General features: G+C 40.4%; 2 protein-coding genes across 2 annotated transcripts; one reads left to right on the top strand and one right to left on the bottom strand.

The window, feature by feature from the left end:
• The first annotated feature begins 1,323 nt into the window (after nt 1–1,323).
• LOC144655120 (octopamine receptor 2-like) lies at nt 1,324–1,941 on the top strand. Its single transcript, XM_078515336.1, has one exon. It carries the CDS (start codon nt 1,324–1,326, stop codon nt 1,939–1,941), a length of 618 nt encoding a protein of 205 aa, XP_078371462.1.
• A 562-nt stretch (nt 1,942–2,503) lies between these two features.
• Nucleotides 2,504–5,211, bottom strand: LOC144655119 (uncharacterized). Its single transcript, XM_078515335.1, has 2 exons — nt 3,480–5,211; nt 2,504–3,126 (listed from the first exon to the last, which is right to left on the bottom strand). Exons 1-2 carry the CDS (start codon nt 5,209–5,211, stop codon nt 2,504–2,506), a joined length of 2,355 nt encoding a protein of 784 aa, XP_078371461.1.
• Between the last annotated feature and the right edge of the window lie 13,717 nt (nt 5,212–18,928).

Here is an 18,928-nt window from a genome sequence, read left to right as displayed (position 1 = left end):
TAACGTTTGCTTGATCAAATTTCATGATATGAAAGAAATTAACATTACCTCCTTTTTTATGTCTTTATAATTTGATAAAAAAGAAAAAGTGTGTGGGGTGGCTGAAAGTTTTTATTTAATTTCCTTCTACCTCACCTGTACTTATAATTAATGAGTGTTCCCAAAACTGATCAAAGTTTAGGTTATATTGTTTCCCCACGTTAACTATGTACTGCCATGGCAACAGTAGCAAACAGACTTTCACCTTTTTTAAAATGTGACATTATTTGCTAATTAACTTGACCCTGATACTGAAAGCAAAATAAATTCGACAAAAACACAGTTCAACGTTGCTTGAACTGTCGTACAAAGCCTTTCTTAATACTTTACCAGAAAACAACCTCTCTTCAATTAACAAATAAACTTACATTGGACCATTTAAATCATGGTTATCAAAACATTGACACATGTTGGTTCCCAGGAAATTAACTCAACAATATATTTGGTTGTGATTTAATTTATCCGACTTTAGGCCAAAAACAACAAAAGTATTTTAACTACTACTAACTAACTACTATAGAAAGATCCCTCTTTCATCAAACCATCTGCAAAGACGTTCACTTTTGTTCCTTTTACCAAGGAAGTAGTTAACGCGGCTGAGTGAATTGTTTCGCAATTTTTTGAATATTTTATATCTATTATTCTATGAGAACTCAAGATAAAAAATCTCTTGCCCTGTGCAGAATTTATGTTTGAAAGCGTAAATTACGCAAACATAAGGTCTCGGGGGCGCAAGACGTATTTGTCCCGGACTAAAACAGAGACAAAATGCATCAAGCAAAACCACTTTTAATCAAGGAAACGTATGAACAAAAGAAACAAAACAAACAAAAAAAAGAGAAAAAGCAACTTAACGTGTACCTTAAAACGTGTTTATTGGCATATTTCCAGGTGCAAGTTCTCAGAAAATTAATCAATCACCGATAAATCTAGTTTTGATTTTATCCGAATTTTGACTGAGCCCAGCAAATTTGAAGCAACGTGACTAAAAGTTGTTGGTCAACGTAACAACATTTTGGATTCCACAAACATTAAATAGAAATTGGATCTTACTTTGGCCAGGTTTCGGCGAGAAAACAACGCTAGATGAGAAAACGTACTAAAGAACCATATTGCATGGAAGATGGCTTTTGTTCCTCCTACTGATTATTTTACAGGAAATAAAGTTTTAAGAAAGCTTTTTCCGGTGCATATTTTATCTATTGTAAACGTAGATTTTGTGAACATAAGCCCTTGCGCACAAAAGTTTGTAAAACGTTTTACTCGGACTGTTACAGAATCAAAATGTATCCTGCAAAACCTCTTTTCACCAAGGTTGTGATGAGTGTGTTTACAGTCATTCTGACCTCATCTGCTTTGCTGGGCAATGGTTTTGTTCTGGCGATCATTGCTCGATTTAAATCTTTACGAACATTTCCCAACATTCTCGTCGCTAATCTCGCCGTGGTGGATCTGTTTAACGCAGCCCTTAACTTGCCGTTTCACATGATCCCTAGTGTCTTAGAAGCCAGTTTGTTCAGAGGTAAGACTTTGGCAATCATTGCGACCATCTGGCATCGACTGTTCGCGATACTCAACCTTGCTTCGATGCTCGCCATGATGGTAGATGTGTACCTGGCAATTTCATTCGAAATCAGATACCGCGTTTGGAAGACGAACAAGAAGGCTCTGGCCTGTGCTTTCCTTATTTGGTTGTTCAGTATCGTGGCGGTGATGCTGTCCTTAATCCCGTTGCTGGATATCGATCTTGGCGATGCTCATGTCAACGTATACAGAACGGAGGTCTTCCAACGAGCAAAATACTTTGTCGCATCGTTCATGGCATTTTTCATCATCTGTAACATAGTTGTGTATTTCCTCACAACTAGCGCAATAAAGAAAAAGAAAGAAAAGGTATTTTAACTGCTATAAATGTTTTTGTGATTTATTTTAATTTTGTGGTGTTTTAACTTTTGGACATGATCTACAAAGACGTAATAGTATTCTGCATTTTTTGGTTGATAAAGGACTACGCGTTTAGGCTGTTTCAGGTAGAGTTATCAACTAGGTTCCAAGTTTGAAAAATTAGCATCTAAATGCCCTTTCCGCCTTCGTTCGATGTCTATTAGAAGTAGCCATAATATCCTTAATTTATCCTTTCCAGATGAATTGAGGGAACCTTGCCACTTCCTTAGAAAATTAGAAAAGTTTATGAGCAAATTGATATTGATAGAAATCCACACAACTTAGGACTTCAAAAATCTTTATTTCCTTCAGAGGACCGTATACTTTCACATTCTCGGTGCAATCTTGACAATCTTTTTGACACGCCCGTGATCCCACTCACGTTTTACAATTAAAAATCTAGAACCTTCTCACTCTCTCCCCACATGACTTATCTGCCAATTTACTTGAAGCATGTGACCAGATACGTGACACTCTCTCTCCCTCTTGACTCGTATGAGTCAAGATTACAGTCACAAGATCAGTCGTTTTCTTGTTTTGCCAGGCTGCTTATCCTTTTAGCAGCATCCAAAGCTGTCACTCTGCGAGGCCGACTGCTCCCCTGCAGATCTGCTGGTTGCACTCGATTTCTGTCTCGTCTCTTACCTGCATTGGGCCCAGCATGAACTTCAATCGGATACAATTTCTGTACAGTCCTAGTTATATAAACATCCCTCCTCTTGGTGATTATCCTCACATGTGCCCCTCTTACCTCATTTTCGCGTCCACAAATCACCCCTTCTACCACTCCCATCTTCCAGAGGCCTCTTTTCACTCCATCTCCTTGTACTACTACGACATCTCCTTCCTTAGGCGATCTTCCTTTCCCAGAAGTTGTGCTTTCGTTACTCTCCCGTAAGGCAGTTAAATATTCCCGCTGCCACCTCCTCCAAAAATGTTGCAGCTTCTTAGTCGGGTACGTGTGCCTCCTGGTATATGTTAAACTACTTTCTCCAAACTCTTCTTCTGACGCTAGTACCTCTGGTAATGACTGAATCCTTCTTCCATGAATCAAATGGGATGGGGTAATAACCTCCTCTGATGGGTTGTTGTCATCGTAAGTCAGGGGCCTTGAATTAAGGGTACCTTTAACCTCCACAAAGACTGTGGAAAGGAAAGGAAAGGAAAAGGAAAGTCTTCCATTTCCAATGACCTTTTACAAGCATCGTTAAACACTTTTCACCATCCTTTCGAAGAAGCCTGCCCACCATGGGGCCTTTGCTACGTTAAAACGCCACTCGATACCTTCGTTTACTAGTTCTGCTCTTACCTCAGGATGTCGAAAAAGTGTGCGTTTCTATCTCTTTGCTCCATGAACGTCTTTGCGTTGTCAGACATGATCAAGGTGGGAGTTCCTTTTCGCGCGGTGAACTAAAAAATGTAGGAGTCGAGAGATCTTCCACTAAGTCCAAGTGCAGTGCCCGAGTAACACAGCATGAGAACAAGCAGACATAAACCTACAGACTTTAACTGCTTCGCACGACCCTTGATATACATTGGCCCAGCAAAATCTACCCCAACCTTTGAGAAGGGCGGGGCCAGATTTACCCTAAATTCTGGTAAATTCGCTATCGCTGGTTGGGTATATGCTGTCCCCTCCCACTTCTTGCACGTCACACACAGGGACAATATCTTATTCACTACCTGTCTTCCATTGGAGACGCAGAATTTGGTGTACAGTTCTTTAAGAGTACTCTTCACTCCGCAGTGAAGGACCTTCTTGTGACATCTTTGAATTTCTCGAAATGTCAGGTGGTGGTCCTTGGGTAAAATTATTGGCTCCTTCGTTTTCGCAGGCAAATCAGGATACTCTAGCCGTCCCTTGCATCTTATCACACCCTTACTGTCTTCAGTCAGACCAAACTTGTTAAAAAGCTGCTTGAAGTTCTCTTGACCCTTTAACTCTCTTTGTGCTGCTTTTATCCAGTCAATCTCTGCCTCAGTCAGCTCTTGCAAGGATAGTAGTCCATGCTTCCTCTCTGACCTTGTCTTCTTGGCCACATTGAAGCAAAACCGTTTAAGCCTCGCTGTCACTCTCAAAACCATCCTTATGCAACTATACTTGCCAATTTCAATGACTTTGTCTATCCCAACAACCAGGTCAGATCGGGCCACAAGGATTCTGGTCGTCCTTTCTTCTTCTCGACCTTGAGTGGTTGGTGACACTGATCTTTCTGAAGGCCAACTCTCTTCTGACTCTGTTAACCAAGCAGGACCTTGCCACCACAATACATTCTGCTTCAACTCGGATGCAGACGTTCCTCTCGACCGAATGTCCGCAGGATTCTCTCGACATGGACAGTACCTCCAATCTCCTTTGTCACTCAGCTTCAAAATTTCGTTCACACGGTGCTTGACAAATTGTTTCCATTCCCCTCTGTTCATAATCCAGAACAAGGCAGCCTGATTGTCCAGCCACAGTTTCGAACGCTTAACCCTCTGCTGCGAGGCAAGAGCATCTTCAACATTGACCATAAGTTTCACTAGTATAAGTGTCATCATAAGCTCTAGCCTTGGAATTGACAGCTCCTTCATGGATGCCACTCTTGTTTTTGAAGTCAACTTTCGTACATATCTACCTAACTGGGTTCTATAAACAAGGTACGCCACGCCATAGTAGGCCTTCTTACTTGCATTTGCGAAACCATGAAGTGAGCACTCCACCACTTCCTCTTGAGGGTGGTCATAAACAAAGCGGTTTACATCAATGTTATGACAGTCAATGAAGCCCTTAATCCAATCTTCCACGCCCTTCTTGACCCCTCCCTCTAGCTGCTCGTCCCATTCACACTTCTGAAGACAGATCTCTTGGAATATAACCTTGCCACTCACCGTAACTGGACTAATTAGTCCCAAGGGGTTATAGACTCCTGCTAGTAGCCTTAATGTATTCCGCTTAGTGGCGGGTAAGCCTTTGGCGCGCTGTGCAATCGACGTCAGATCAAGAGTGATGACATCAGCTTCGTAATCCCACTCACATCCTAACACCTTCTGGCCCTTGCTTCCCAACTTCAAGCCCACAGAAGACTTAGCATAACTAATGTCTTCCTCTATCACCACATCTTGTTTATCACCAATCTGAGTTTCAGTTGCCATTTTGGCCCTTACCTGTGAATCATTTGTCAGCCATTTCCTGAGTTTGAAACCTCCTTCAGCCATTCGACTCTGAGTCTTCTGGCACAACTTCATACTTTCATGCGCTTTTTTTTAGATTTTAATCCTGGGTGTAACAATTAGTTTTCGTATGGGTGGGTTAAAGCGTTTGTACATTTTAATATTTTTAATCATAAAATATTGTAATATAGCTATTTTTAATTTTTTAATTTTTTTAATTATTAATAACTTATACTTATTCTCATTGTTTTTATACTACATTTTAATCATTGTCATGCGCTTTTTACATGAGCCTCCGGCTCGGATAGAGAGGGCAACCTCACCCCGCGCCATTACTTTAATAAATTGATTGATTGATTGATTGATTCTTGGTAGACAATAAAACTGAAATATTTTACAGCAGCTTGAAAAATATCTATTTTTTAAATTTTCGAGACGCCGTGGCGGGTCCAAAAGGAGAAAACTATTTGATGGATTCTAATGCGGCCAGAAAATCATTTTGAATTAAAATCAAATCTGTTTAATTCTAGCTTCGATGAAATTATTTTTGACGCGAATTTGAGTGGGTAGCTTTTAAAGAGACAGCCTCTTAATTATTTAATTAGCATTTCCGAATCCAGCCATAAAGACAACACCGTATAGTTCGATAACAACCCCTTGCCCCCTTTCGCTCGAAAAAAAGCCCCCAAATCTCATAGGCAAATGTCCTGCCAACATAAATAGGCCGCCGGAATATGAGTCCATGTATTTAGATAAAATTCTTCACATTATTAGACATCTTTTTTTGACCTGCTTGTATGTAATGCCGTCTCTGTATGTTGAAAGAAATGTATTTTCCAGGCTTTCAAAAGGAGTCGTTAGTGAAAATTGGGCTCATGTCCAACCACATTAACAGCATTAAAATACAATTTTAAGATTGTTTTCATGGACATGACAGGAGATCTAAGAGTCATGGTCGAATATGGCAACCGTTCTTTTGTGTTCTGCAGTCCGGATTTTTAATGGTCGCTCCGTTTGACCGTTATTTACCAAATTAAATTTGGTGCAACTAATTTGAATACCACGTCAGAATTTGGGCGGTCAAGATCATTTTGAGCCTTTGGACGCGGAAACAAACTGTTCACAGTTTTTAACGGTTTGTAGGCTCTCTTGTTGTCTTAAGATGTTGCCAATCTTTTTGGAAATGCCTTGAACATAAGGAAGTACCACGAAGCCATTAGCTGGTTAATTTAGCTAAAGGTTTTGACGGTGCTCTCTCGCACTTGTTTACGAAGTATGATGGATAGTTGTTATCGCGCAATACCGTCTTCACTCGTTTTTTTTCTTCGCGTTTCCCTTTCTGTGCGGAAGGAATGTTCTTAGCTCTTCGTAGCAGTGTGCTAATTATGGATCTCTTATGGCAAACAGGGTGATGATAATTGAGGTCAAGGTAACGGTGTCTTTCTGTGTGTGTTGACTTCCTGTAGACTTTCACTTCAATTCGTGTACCAATCCTTGCTGTAATAGTATCCAAGAAGGGTAGAAGGTAATACCTAAATTGTATGCTGGGATTAATGGAGTTCAGATGTTGATGAAACTCATTTACATGTTCCTTTTCTGAGAAATGTGTGACTGTCATCAACGTATCGGAACCACCACTTAGGAGGATGACAAGCTGTGGCGATCGCAATTTTTTCAATCTCCCCCATTACAAGGTCGGCTTGACAGTGCTGATTGGGGAGCTCATCGCACATACACAGATTTGTTTTTAGTAGATGTTATCGTATTTTTTTAAATCACGTGTAACAGCTTTTAAATGACAACTAATGAAGGCTTACGCACTAGCCAAACGTCTTGAAAGTAATATTTAAAAAACAGTCAGCATTAAACCACTAATAAACTATGTCATCCCCTGACTACAATTACACTATTTTAAAAAGGCGTTATCAATACTGTTTTCCGTTTTTGCGTTTATGGCCTTTAAAAGGGATATTTTTTTTTCAGAGAGCAGAGTTGAACTTGCCTCCTATTCAAGCCGAAGCCAGACTTAAAGACGACATCAAAGCGATCAATACCATCACCATCACAGTAGCTGCCTATTTCCTCTGTTATGTTCCTGCTATCTTGTATGCAGTGGTGGGTAGTCAGAAAGAAAACCTGGCTGACGCCTGGTTTGGATTCATCGCCTGGTACAGTGTGTACATCTCAAGCACCGTGAACCCGGTTATCTACTACCTGCGAAAACCCCGATGCCGCAACGCATTCAAGCAGTTCCTCAAAGACCCCTTCGGATCAAGCGACTTCAAAGAGAAACCAAACGGCCTCGGAGGCGGCGAAAAACGACATAATGAAGTGATGGCAAGAAAGAGAAATGGCGAAAAAGTTGAAAGCGGAGAAGGATACGAAGGATATGCAGGAAAACGAAGAAATGCATTAGTGATTGTGTCCATTGAAGACTTGGATGATGTTGGCGAAGCCGAAGCCGAAAAAGGCGTTGATGGTAGTGCGCCGAATCTTCAAGTACAGGATTCAGAAAAAGAAGAGGAAGCTGTAGAAAGTTATGACGAAGTACCAAAAAAACGTGGCTTGAAACAAGAGTCCAGAAAACGGCAGGCATCTTCGTGCAAAACGAAAGTTTATCCACAGGGAGTTATCGACATGGCCACGACTATCAAGCAGGAAGGACAAAAACAGGAAGTTAATGCTCACTGCACTGAGAGGGAAACCTGCGATGTTCACGATTCTTCAGGAGAAGGAACAAACGGCGTAACATCCTGTTAAAGGTTTATGAAAAGCATTGAGACAGTCTCGATTAATAAAGAGAACCAGGAGTATGAGCTTACGCAGGGGCAAGTGCAGGAACAGAAGCACAACCAGAAGCTTAGGCAAGAGCCAGAAGAAGGAGCCAAAGCAGGAGCAGGACCAGGAACCGGCAGAAGCAAAACTGGAAGCAACAGCAAGAGCCAGAAGAAGGAGCGAAAGCAGGTGCAGAAACAGACGAGAAAGCAGGAGCAGGAGCAGGAGCAGGAGCAGGAGCAGCAGCAGCAGCAGGAGCAGGAGCAGCAGCAGCAGCAGCAGCAGCAGCCAGAAGCACGAGGAAGAGGAGAAGCGCAAGATAAAGAAGCGCTAGCTGGACATTGAAAAAGAGCAGAGGCAGAAGTAGGAGCAGGAACACTGAGGAGCAGGTGCAGCAGCAGCAATAGCAGTGGAAGTAGTCAGGCCCGTAGGCTGGTTTTTGCCCGGGTAGGTTCGTTTTCTTTTAGAACGGACCATTAGTTACCAGTGTCCCACTAATTTAAAAAAAAATACCGTTACTGAAGAAGATTTTCCAGTTGTAGTCGACGGGGGTGAAGGTGGGCGTAACAGTTGACTACCGTGTCTAGCTCCACGGGGGTATCGTAGTGAATGTGCAGAAGCGCAAGGTTGGACAACCTTTCTTTTCCCATTGACGCTCGCATGTAGTTATTCAGTCGTCGCAACGGCGAACCAAAGCAGCCAAGCCTGACAGTCCTTTTTTAGCTGTTGTGAGTCACTCGGCTCCTCACGGGCCGGAGACAGCTGCTCCTCAGTATATATAAAGCCACAACTCTCCAAAATCAGTGAGAACGAGAATTTAAGGACTCAGAGCGCACTATCTCATGTACTTATTCGTTTGCCAGCTGGCCTTATCCTGATGGCTTTTAAATAAGAATTTTGTTTACCCCGCTACCGTCATGACGTGATTCAAAGTCATTTCTTTTAATTTCCTTCTTTGCTCTACTTTCCACAATGTCACGCTGTCCAGGGGAATTGGATGTCAATTATATTGTTTGCGTTAGGCTTCAGAGCTTAGCTTCAGATATATTTAATTTATTTATACGACCGCGACATATTCAAATCGGTGAAATCAACATCAGTTATAACTTGAGTCACACTTTGCTAATGGTTCCAGTCTGAAAACCGAAAAAGAGGGGAATACACGAGAAACGTTTGAAAATTAGTCGATATTGTTGAAAATCAATACAAATAACGTCAGTATGTTTTTATTTTTATTTTATTATGCGCGTAGGCCATATGTATGCTGTACCATTCAGACCGGACCTTTAAGAGCGAAATTCTCTATCTTTTTAGAATTTTCGGACAAAAAGGTTAAAATCGAATTTTTTTTTATTACGCCAAAAAGACCCTTTGGGTAAACTATTTTTGAAAATATTATGTAAAACTTCCAGCGAGTTTAATTTTTTGAGAAAACGAGGAAAGTTTGTAATTCGAGCTCATGCTGTCTGAACACCGAGGAAAACTAATTAATTGACAACAATTTCGTGGCATTTTCGATGCGCTCGTTCTCAACTTCAGAAACTTGCCTTGAGTTCATTTTTACATGAGTATTTAACCATCCCTAGGTCTTCCTTTTAAACAGAAAATCTTCCTGAAATATGTAATTGTTGACACATTTTCACCGCGTTAAAAATTCTATCGATCGCAATTTAATTTACACACCGAATTTGACCTAACTTCAGAGGGCTAGAACACCAAGGGTATACGCTTCTATCGGTAAAACATGGGTTCTTTGGAAAGCCCTATTCTTCCTTCTTATCATATCCAAAGCGTTAGTTTGGCCCGTAAAAAGTGAGTGCGCTAGCACGAAAAATATACAGGCATTTTTCACATGTTTCCGCCATAATTTCCATTCTGCAGTCAACCGGATAATGTCGAACTTAATTGTTAAAACGAATTAAATTTGGTCTTATGCTTCGCCGTTATCAGTTTCAATGAGTTAAATTTTTTGCTACAAAACTACAATATCTCAATTTTTAACAGAAAGGAACAGTTTTAATAAAAAGAAATAAATAAAGCAACAAACAAGACATGCTCACCTTCATTGTGCCGCCATTAATTTATGCGAGGGAAGAGAATTGTCGCTGTACATGTATGTTGTTTTCATTTCCACTGAAGCGTTTCCTTGCACTTCTCTGTTTTTAAATATAAGAATACCCTTTTTACGCATATACATCTCAATTTAGACGACATTCCTGACATTTAGCAAGAATCTTATCCACCAAAACGGCAAATTCGTGCTATGTGCTGTTTGACTATACTCGTCACGCAAGAGAATTTATTGATATCATATTTCCAACACAAGTTGACGTGACGTAGGACGGACCATTGAAATAACCGGTGGGGTGTTGACTTTTTCCAAAAAAACTGTTTCAAGAAAAAAGGGATGTGACATAATGCATAGTTAAAAAAAATAAGGTAAAGAAAGAACCAAAACGAGAAGTAGTGGTCATCTTTTAAAGAAGGAGTTTTTTTTTTTTTTTTTTTTTTTTTTTTTTGCGGGGGGGGGGGGGGTGGTGGGGTCGTATTTAACATTTGGATTTTGTGGGGGAACAGGGGGGGGGGGTGGTGGGGTCGTATTTAACATTTGGATTTTGTGGGGGAACAGGGGAAGACGTTCTGATAAAGAAATGGACAATATATTTAACAGGCATAATCAAATCCCTTCCCTTTAACCCCATCGGCAAACTAAACGGTCCCAGGAGCCCCCAAATGTCGCTGCAATGCTTGTGCCCTAGAATAAAATCCTCCAGACAAGTAGGCCAAAAATGTTTGCTCCCACCCTCCTCCAGCAAAGTACGGAACTTGATACAGTGTACGGGTTATTGGGCAATATATTTGCGTTGGCTCTTCGAGCTGGTGTCATTTAGATTTGCTACACCGCATTGAGTCCCAATAAGAACGAGAAAGCTGTCTGCGGTTGCAATCTTCTGTATCGGTTCTAGTCGCGGTGGTGTCTCGCCAAGTCAACCTTTCACGTAATATACGATCAGCCTTGCTTTCAGTTGTCTATATTTAATTGTACGCCCATTAGATAAATCTGTTGTTTTCGACTCAGGTTTTTTGCTGAATTTAGTATGAAAATATTCTTATGAACATTCTAATACTCGTTTATATCGTTTAACATTTCCGTTTAGTACGCAATGGGTATCTATTGATCATGTCAGTGCCGTAGCAAAGGTAAAATAAGGGAAGAGGGGCACGTGAGCGCCGGAGGCGCGAGCTGCCAGCGGTTCTGGGGGCATACCCCACAGTTTTCTTATTAACTAGATTCTTATAAATAAAAACAGTGTATTTTGATCTATTTATGTGTGACACTAATAGACGTCAACTATACTTCTTACAGGTGTAGGGTGGCTACACCTCGTATTTGTATGTCAGATCATGATGTTCCCTATTTTTGTATTACCGTATTTTCTCAATTAAGCACCCCCGGCGATTATTTCGAACTTGGATTGGTGGACCCGGCGTTTATTTGAAGCCGGGGTTTAATCCGGGCCGAGCGTTTATTAACGGAAGGCACATTTCTGTCAAATTTTCAGATTGATTTGCTTTCAGTCGATCTCCGAGACCAAGGGGCAGTTTTTCAAAGCAAGGCGATTTTGCTCTTCGTTTTGCCCCGAAAAACTTTCCCTGGCCATCTAAGTTTTACAGTTTCCCAAAGGTTTATTATTGCGTATTGAACACGTTTATGTTGCAACCATGATTTATGACAAAAGGAACATAAACGGTATTTTAACTACACAAAAGAGCACGAAGTTAAAGGTTATGGATACAAAGTTTTAAGTTCATAAACGCCTCGAACTGAGGGTTTCTCGTGATTTCAACGCCTGTAAGCACTAACACAAGAACGAAAATGCGTCAGTAAGAAAGACGGGAATGCGAAATCTGCTAGGTGAATAAGGTTATATTTTGTTGTACAACGTCCATCCTAGCTACGTTACGCCAGCGTTCATTGAAAATTCCAAAGTAGCATACCGTACTAGTGCCATTCATAGCAACGAACGAACACTCCCGGCGTTTATTAAAAAATAAGCAATTTTGACCCGGCTTTTATACGAGGCCGGCGTTTAATCGAGGTCCGGCGTTTAATCGAGAAAATACGGTAATTTAAACCATGCGGCGGCTGAAATTTTATCCGCCAAACGTAAACCGGACGACCATTGCTAATTTCTTTTGCTTGTAGCTGACCAAGAACCCTGGTGAACACTTTGGGAGTAGCACGAAAAAATGCGATTAACGAGAATAAAGGCAAGCGGAAAAAGTTGCAAGGGTTTTCTGCAGGCGAAGTAGCGGAAAAATTTATTCATTCTCCCTGTCTATCAGAACAACCCAAAACTCTTTCTTTTCTATTTATTTTTACACATATATATATTATATATATATTGTTTGATTAAATTATTTATTTACTTATTTATTTATTGATATATTTATTTATTTATTTTTTGCGCTGCTCCAAAACTAATACCTGAACTATAAACCGACTGCCTGAAGCTATATCAAACCCGCGGGATCAGGCTACGGCTTGTTTCGCGGACAAAATTTCACCAGGTCTGTAAGAAGAACAGTGGACGTCTATATCTATCACATATAGCAAATCGATTAATTTAATAATTTTCCGCTAAGTTGCTGTTTGTGACCTATTAGTGACCATTAGCTGGAAGGGGGTTAGTGGGCCTACTTGTCTGTAGGATTATATTCCAGGGCACAAGCATTGTATGACGTTTAGTTTTTGCCTAAAGATACAGGCCTTCAGTCGTAACGCATGTAAGATTTTATACGCAAGAATTATTATAAATATCATAACTGAAATTCATTTCTCTGGTCAGTTGTTTTCTGTATTAAGCGGCATTTGGGGGCTCCTGGGACCATTCAGTTTGAATGGGGTTGAGTCAGGGAGGGATTTGATTATGCCTGTTGAATGTATCTCCCCTCTCTTTATCAGAACGTTTTTCCCCTGTTCACCCCACAAAATCCAAAATTTCTAATACGAAACCTTCTCCCACCCCAAAACTCCTCCGCTAAAAGATGACAACTACTGCTCGTTTTGGTTCTTTCTTTGCATTATTTGTTTTTTCAACAATGCACTATGTCACATCCCTTTTTTCTTGAAACAGTTTTTTTTTGGAAAAAGTCAACACCCCACCGGATATTTCAATGGTCCGTCCCTACGTCACGTCAACTTGTGTTGGAAATATGATATCAATAAATTCTCTTGCGTGACGAGTATAGTCAAACAGCACATAGCACGAATTTGCCGTTTTGGTGGATAAGATTCTTGCTAAATGTCAGGAATGTCGTCTAAATTGAGATGTATATGCGTAAAAAGGGTATTCTTATATTTAAAAACAGAGAAGTGCAAGGAAACGCTTCAGTGGAAATGAAAACAACATACATGTACAGCGACAATTCTCTTCCCTCGCATAAATTAACGGCGGCACAATGAAGGTGAGCATGTCTTGTTTGTTGCTTTATTTATTTCTTTTTATTAAAACTGTTCCTTTCTGTTAAAAATTGAGATATTGTAGTTTTGTAGCAAAAAATTTAACTCATTGAAACTGGTAACGGCGAAGCATAAGACCAAATTTAATTCGTTTTAACAATTAAGTTCGACATTATCCGGTTGACTGCAGAATGCGGAAATTATGGCGGAAACATGTGAAAAATGCCTGTATATTTTTCGTGCTAGCGCACTCACTTTTTACGGGCCAAACTAACGCTTTGGATATGATAAGAAGGAAGAATAGGGCTTTCCAAAGAACCCATGTTTTACCGATAGAAGCGTATACCCTTGGTGTTCTAGCCCTCTGAAGTTAGGTCAAATTCGGTGTGTAAATTAAATTGCGATCGATAGAATTTTTAACGCGGTGAAAATGTGTCAACAATTACATATTTCAGGAAGATTTTCAGTTTAAAAGGAAGACCTAGGGATGGTTAAATACTCATGTAAAAATGAACTCAAGGCAAGTTTCTGAAGTTGAGAACGAGCGCATCGAAAATGCCACGAAATTGCTGTCAATTAATTAGTTTTCCTCGGTGTTCAGACAGCATGAGCTCGAATTACAAACTTTCCTCGTTTTCTCAAAAAATTAAACTCGCTGGAAGTTTTACATAATATTTTCAAAAATAGTTCACCCAAAGGGTCTTTTTGGCGTAATAAAAAAAATTCGATTTTAACCTTTTTGTCCGAAAATTCTAAAAAGATAGAGAATTCCGCTCTTAATGCTGTACCATTCAGACCGGTACATTAATGCTACACCATTCAGACCGGACCTTTTCAGGCGGTGGTGGGGGGAGGGGGGGGGGGGTTCGTCCGAACCCCCGAACCCCCCCAGCCTACGGGCCTGGTAGTAGGCGAGCAGTAACAGTAGTAATAAGTAGCAATAAATGTAGCACTAGAAATAACAGAAGAAGTACCAAAAGTAGTAGCAGTAGCAGTAGCAGTAGCAGGAGCAGTTGTATTAGTAGCAGTAGCAATAGCAGCAGTAGTCGTAGCAGTTGAATTAGCAGTGACAACAGTAGCAGTAGCAAGAGCAGAAGCTGTAGCAGTAACAGGGGTAGTAGCAGCAGTAACAGTATCGGACTCAGAAGCAGTAGCAACAGTAGCAAGAGCAAAAGCAGTAACCGTAGCAGCAGCAGTAGCACTAGCAGTAGCAGTGGCAGTAGCACTAGCAGTAGCAGGAGCAGAAGCAGTAGCACTAGCAGTAACAATGCCAGTTCGTAGCAGAAGCAGTAACAATAGAAGAAGCAGTAGTGCTAGCAGTAGCAGGAACTGTAGCCGTGGCCGTAAAAGTTGTAGTAGCAGTAGCGAAACAGTAGCAGTAGCAGCAGAAGCAGCAGCAGCAGCAAAGAGTAGCAGGAGCAGTGGCGGTAGCAGTAGCAATAGTAGTAGAAATAGCAGTAGAAATAACAGTAGCAGTAGCAGCAGTAGCAGTAGCAGTAGCAGAAGCAGTAGTAGTAGCAGTTGTAGTAGCACTAGCAGTAGTAGGAGCACTAGTAGAAGTAGTAGCAGTAGCAGTAGCAAATAGTAGCACTAGCAGTAACAGTAGAAGTGGCTGTGGCAGTTGCAGTAGCTCCAGTAGTAGTAGTGGGGACTTTAAGGTTTGGGACGCGACAGCTTTTAGAACGCGATTGCCGAAAACCGTCCTGGGACAAAAATGCCGTTTGTTAGAGTAAGAAACCATAGCTATTGTTTTTTAAACTTATCGAAGGCGTTCAAACGGCGAAATCCAGATAATGAGATCGACAGCAGCAAGAAAACCGTAATTGTATGGTAATGGCCTGGAAGTGTGAAATCGGCCGGAGCGGCAAAAACAGTGAACCGTTAAAAAAAATATATTCGCTGGTCCAATTTCAACACTGGCTTAAAACATTTTCCTATGTATGGTGAGTAACTTGCAGTTTGTTTTAGATTTGTATCTTCCCGGACCCTTGAGAAACTGGAATTCGAAAATGCCTAGTTTTGCGACTTTTGAAAATGTCAGGAAGCATGCCTTCTTAGTTTGCATGCAGATCGTGAATGATATACAGAGAAGATTTGTTCTAGTATGCATTTAAACAACCAAAGGACAAGTGTTATGTTGATGTAAATTAGAGTCTGTTGCTTGAATAAATCTAGAGATATATGCTGCTAAAGTTGACCTAAAATCACAACTTTTGTCACGCCACTGGGGCAATTTTTTTTTGGGGGGGGGGGTGGGGGTGGTTTGTTCTCGAAAACAATAAAGTCAATCAATCAAAAAATGTTACCATGGTTACTAGTTAGGTAAGGCCTCCATACCGTATAAATATGACGGAGATCGGCCGACCCCCTTCTTCCGACATTTTGCAATGCAGTAGAACCCCGGTAACTCGAACTCTGAAGGGAAACGAAAAACAGTTCGAGTTAGCGGGGTTTCGAGTTATCGGGGTCGATTGAATATTTAATTTACCAAGTTAATAATTGATAGTTAACTGATTTTTCAGCACTTTAGTGTACAGTACAGTGCAAACTTAACTTATCTCGTCAGAAACTCTAACACGATCATAAACTCTTATGATAAGAGTGGAAAAAGGCTGTCAAATACGTGATCTGTTCGTTGCTCTAATCAATGGGTAACCGTGCCAAGTTGCAAGAACCGGAATTCGAGTTATCGGGGTAAATTTGACCCAAATTTTGATCAAGGGAAACAAAATTTAGTTCGAGTTAGCCGGGTTTTCGAGTTATCCGAGTTCGAGTTAACCGAGTAAAAATGACTGAAAAGTGAGTTCAAATCCAAATGAAATGGAAGTTAGTTCGAGTTAGCGGGGTTGTTCGAGTTATCCGAGTTCGAGTTACCGGGGTTCTACTGTATTGCCTGGATCTCCCAGTCAGAAACTCTTAACTCAACCGTGACACAGTCCCTTTTCAAGCCACTAACAATATATTATATATCTAGAAGTACAGGTTTACAAGCTTCAGAGTAAACATTTTAAATAGTCATTCAATTCTAAAACGGTTTTTTTTAAATGTTTTCAAGTTTTCTCTGCATTTATGCTGCTGCAACTCGACAAAAGCTAACTTTCATTACCAACAGCCTTGAAAAAAAAATTAGTAAAAAGCTGAGCGAACGTCAAAGACAGTTGTAAAATAAACCCGCAGAGGCAAAGCCTTGCATTGTAAGTCAACACAGACTTTTAAATAAGCAATTTGTGTTGGCTGTTGAGCAAATACGCCAGGCCATTTGTCAAACTCATTATTCAAACGAAACACCATTAAGCTTTTAAAAATTAAATTCAAATGATCACTGAGCCCAAACACCCTAATTGTTTATTTAAAATGACTTGAAGCCTTTTCTATTTACGAAGTTATGTTCTTTAAGCCTTCAATAGCAGGGAATGACCCCGGCGTTTAAAATTTATTATTTTAAGATTAAACTGGCTCGGTTGTCAGTTAAAACCGGTTTGACGGTACAATTCAGAACTACTTAACAATAAAGCTTCTGTCTTTTGAAGTTGTACTTCTAACCATCTTTCTTAATATAAAGTCACTATATTTAAAATGCAATGTATTACCATCTTGAAACTTTTCTGAAGTTCCAGTACTTCCTTTCGGCAAGTGTGGTTCGCTGAGCGATTCTGATGTTTCTTTGCTCGTCTTTGAAGCAACTTTCTTGGTGTAATTGTTGGTAGTTTTCTTCTTAATAAACGGAAGTTTCACAGAGTCACTTACAAACATGTCTGCAAACTTACTAGCTTTTTTCCTTTTCGACGGCCTCGCGTAAGGATCTCTAAAAACAAGAGGCGTGTATTTGTGAGCTTCAATTTTTGGTAACTTGAGGCCATAGTTCGCTTCGTCGAAAATGTCTAAATTGTACGGCACCTCGTGGACAGTTACCAAATTGTCAGCGAAGCAAACTTTAGCTTTGTTTAAGCCCGTTTTACCCGCGTTTCGGCGTTGAGAGTCACTAGAAGTTCGGCGAGATTTTAACTTCATCTCGAAGTCTCGATGTGCCCAGTTAGTTAACGTCATAATCGTGGCATTTCATTTTGTTGTCAGTTGCTCCTCATAAAGCGACCATTTACACTGCGAACAAGCAGTCATCTCTGGACTCCATTTTTTGCGGCATTACACCTAGTAAGAAACACCATCACTTCATCACAAGGAATGTCCATTTGCCAACACTCCCCGAGTTCATAGCAGAGCAACTTTGCTCGTATATATAGGCAGCACAACAAACACTTAGTTTACGAACTCTTCAAATCCTTTCTGCCTTAATCATCTGGAACAATAGTGTAAGCAATAGATCTTTTCACAACTTCCAAAACGTCTGCCACCCTCTTGTGAGGAACCCAATTTTTCATATTATGATCACGAAATGAATTGTAAACATCTTTGGTTGTGCCTTTGTTGTTTTATGGAAAACGTCTTACAAAAGTCAACTTTGTTAATCCTTCTTTGAAAGACGTTCTAGTCTTTTTTGTCCATTTCATTTGTTTCACGCAGGATTTTTTCTTTTGCTGTGACGAAGGCTCGATATGTCACGATTTTTTAATTCGGCTTATTAACCTTGTAAACTTGCAGTTGATAATCAACTAATTGCAAACTTTTAAGGGTGCGCGAAAGGCGACGTGAAGAGACAGATTTGATCACCACACACTACAGAATGTAAATAATCTTAACGAAAAATACTTGTATAGTTTGTGTATTGTCACGACTCAAAGCACAATTTAATAGACCTCTAAAAAGGAAGCCTTTAATCTCTCTTACAATAAAGTAATTAAAGTGTCCCTGACTAGTGTTTGTTAATTTTAGTGTTTTGCAAACAATACACCAAGTTTTTTTGACGATATTATTAAATTTCAAATGCTAAGAGAAGTGGGTTATTTGGTTTAGCAAACAGTGAAATCCCTAAAAGTCCCAAAATGTTGAGAGTCCTAAAACCGTTTTTTTAATTTACACATATCAACGGCTTGCCTATCCCTAAATGTACAGGTTTAGATACTGCCTTCAGAAAGCACAACCTTTACAATAGCAAATACTAATCTGTGACCACACAAGCTGCGATGGGTGTCTGTAAATGGGGGGGGGGGGGGATGTGGGGAGGAGGCGGGGAGGGGGGTTGGTGTTAGGGATGGTGTGGTGAATAGAGATACGCAAATCCGCCGATTCGTGCTACTTCTTGGCCCAATTTGCCCACCCGCAACTATTTTTGCTCAAATCTGGATCTGCGTTACTTGCCTTTTTCAAAAAGTTTCTTATTATTGCTTGGTCATACCGAGGTTACACTACAATGCTTTATGAAACATCGATAATGCAACACACCTTGGAAAAATATACCGAGAAGACCCAACACAAAAACTAAGGCCGATCATAGATCCGTGACCCGAACGCTTTAAAGAACCACGATCCGAACTTTAAAATCGGATTGTGTTTCTCTACAGGCGGATTTCGGAATCTGAGCTAAATTCTCAGTCGATCCGCAATCCGCCGTCTTTTAAAAAAATCCGCATACTTTCTCACAAAATTAAATTCCGC

This window comes from Oculina patagonica, chromosome 5, assembly GCF_052425735.1.
Source record: "Oculina patagonica isolate OP01 chromosome 5, crgOcupat, whole genome shotgun sequence".
Classification (NCBI taxonomy): Eukaryota; Metazoa; Cnidaria; class Anthozoa; order Scleractinia; family Oculinidae; genus Oculina; species Oculina patagonica.
Note: the sequence above shows the minus strand (reverse complement) of the source record. Positions and strands in the feature narration are given on the sequence as shown.

What these genes read in the sequence shown, in the direction of transcription:
- LOC144655120 (XM_078515336.1), top strand. Translation starts at nt 1,324, where the DNA reads ATGTATCCTGCAAAACCTCTTTTCACCAAGGTTGTGATGAGTGTGTTT.
- LOC144655119 (XM_078515335.1), bottom strand. Translation starts at nt 5,211, where the DNA reads ATGAAGTTGTGCCAGAAGACTCAGAGTCGAATGGCTGAAGGAGGTTTC. An exon ending in GAAGCAGTTAAAGTCTGTAG is followed by an intron (nt 3,127 to 3,479) that starts GTTTATGTCTGC and finishes TCCTTTCCACAG; the next exon opens with TCTTTGTGGAGGTTAAAGGT.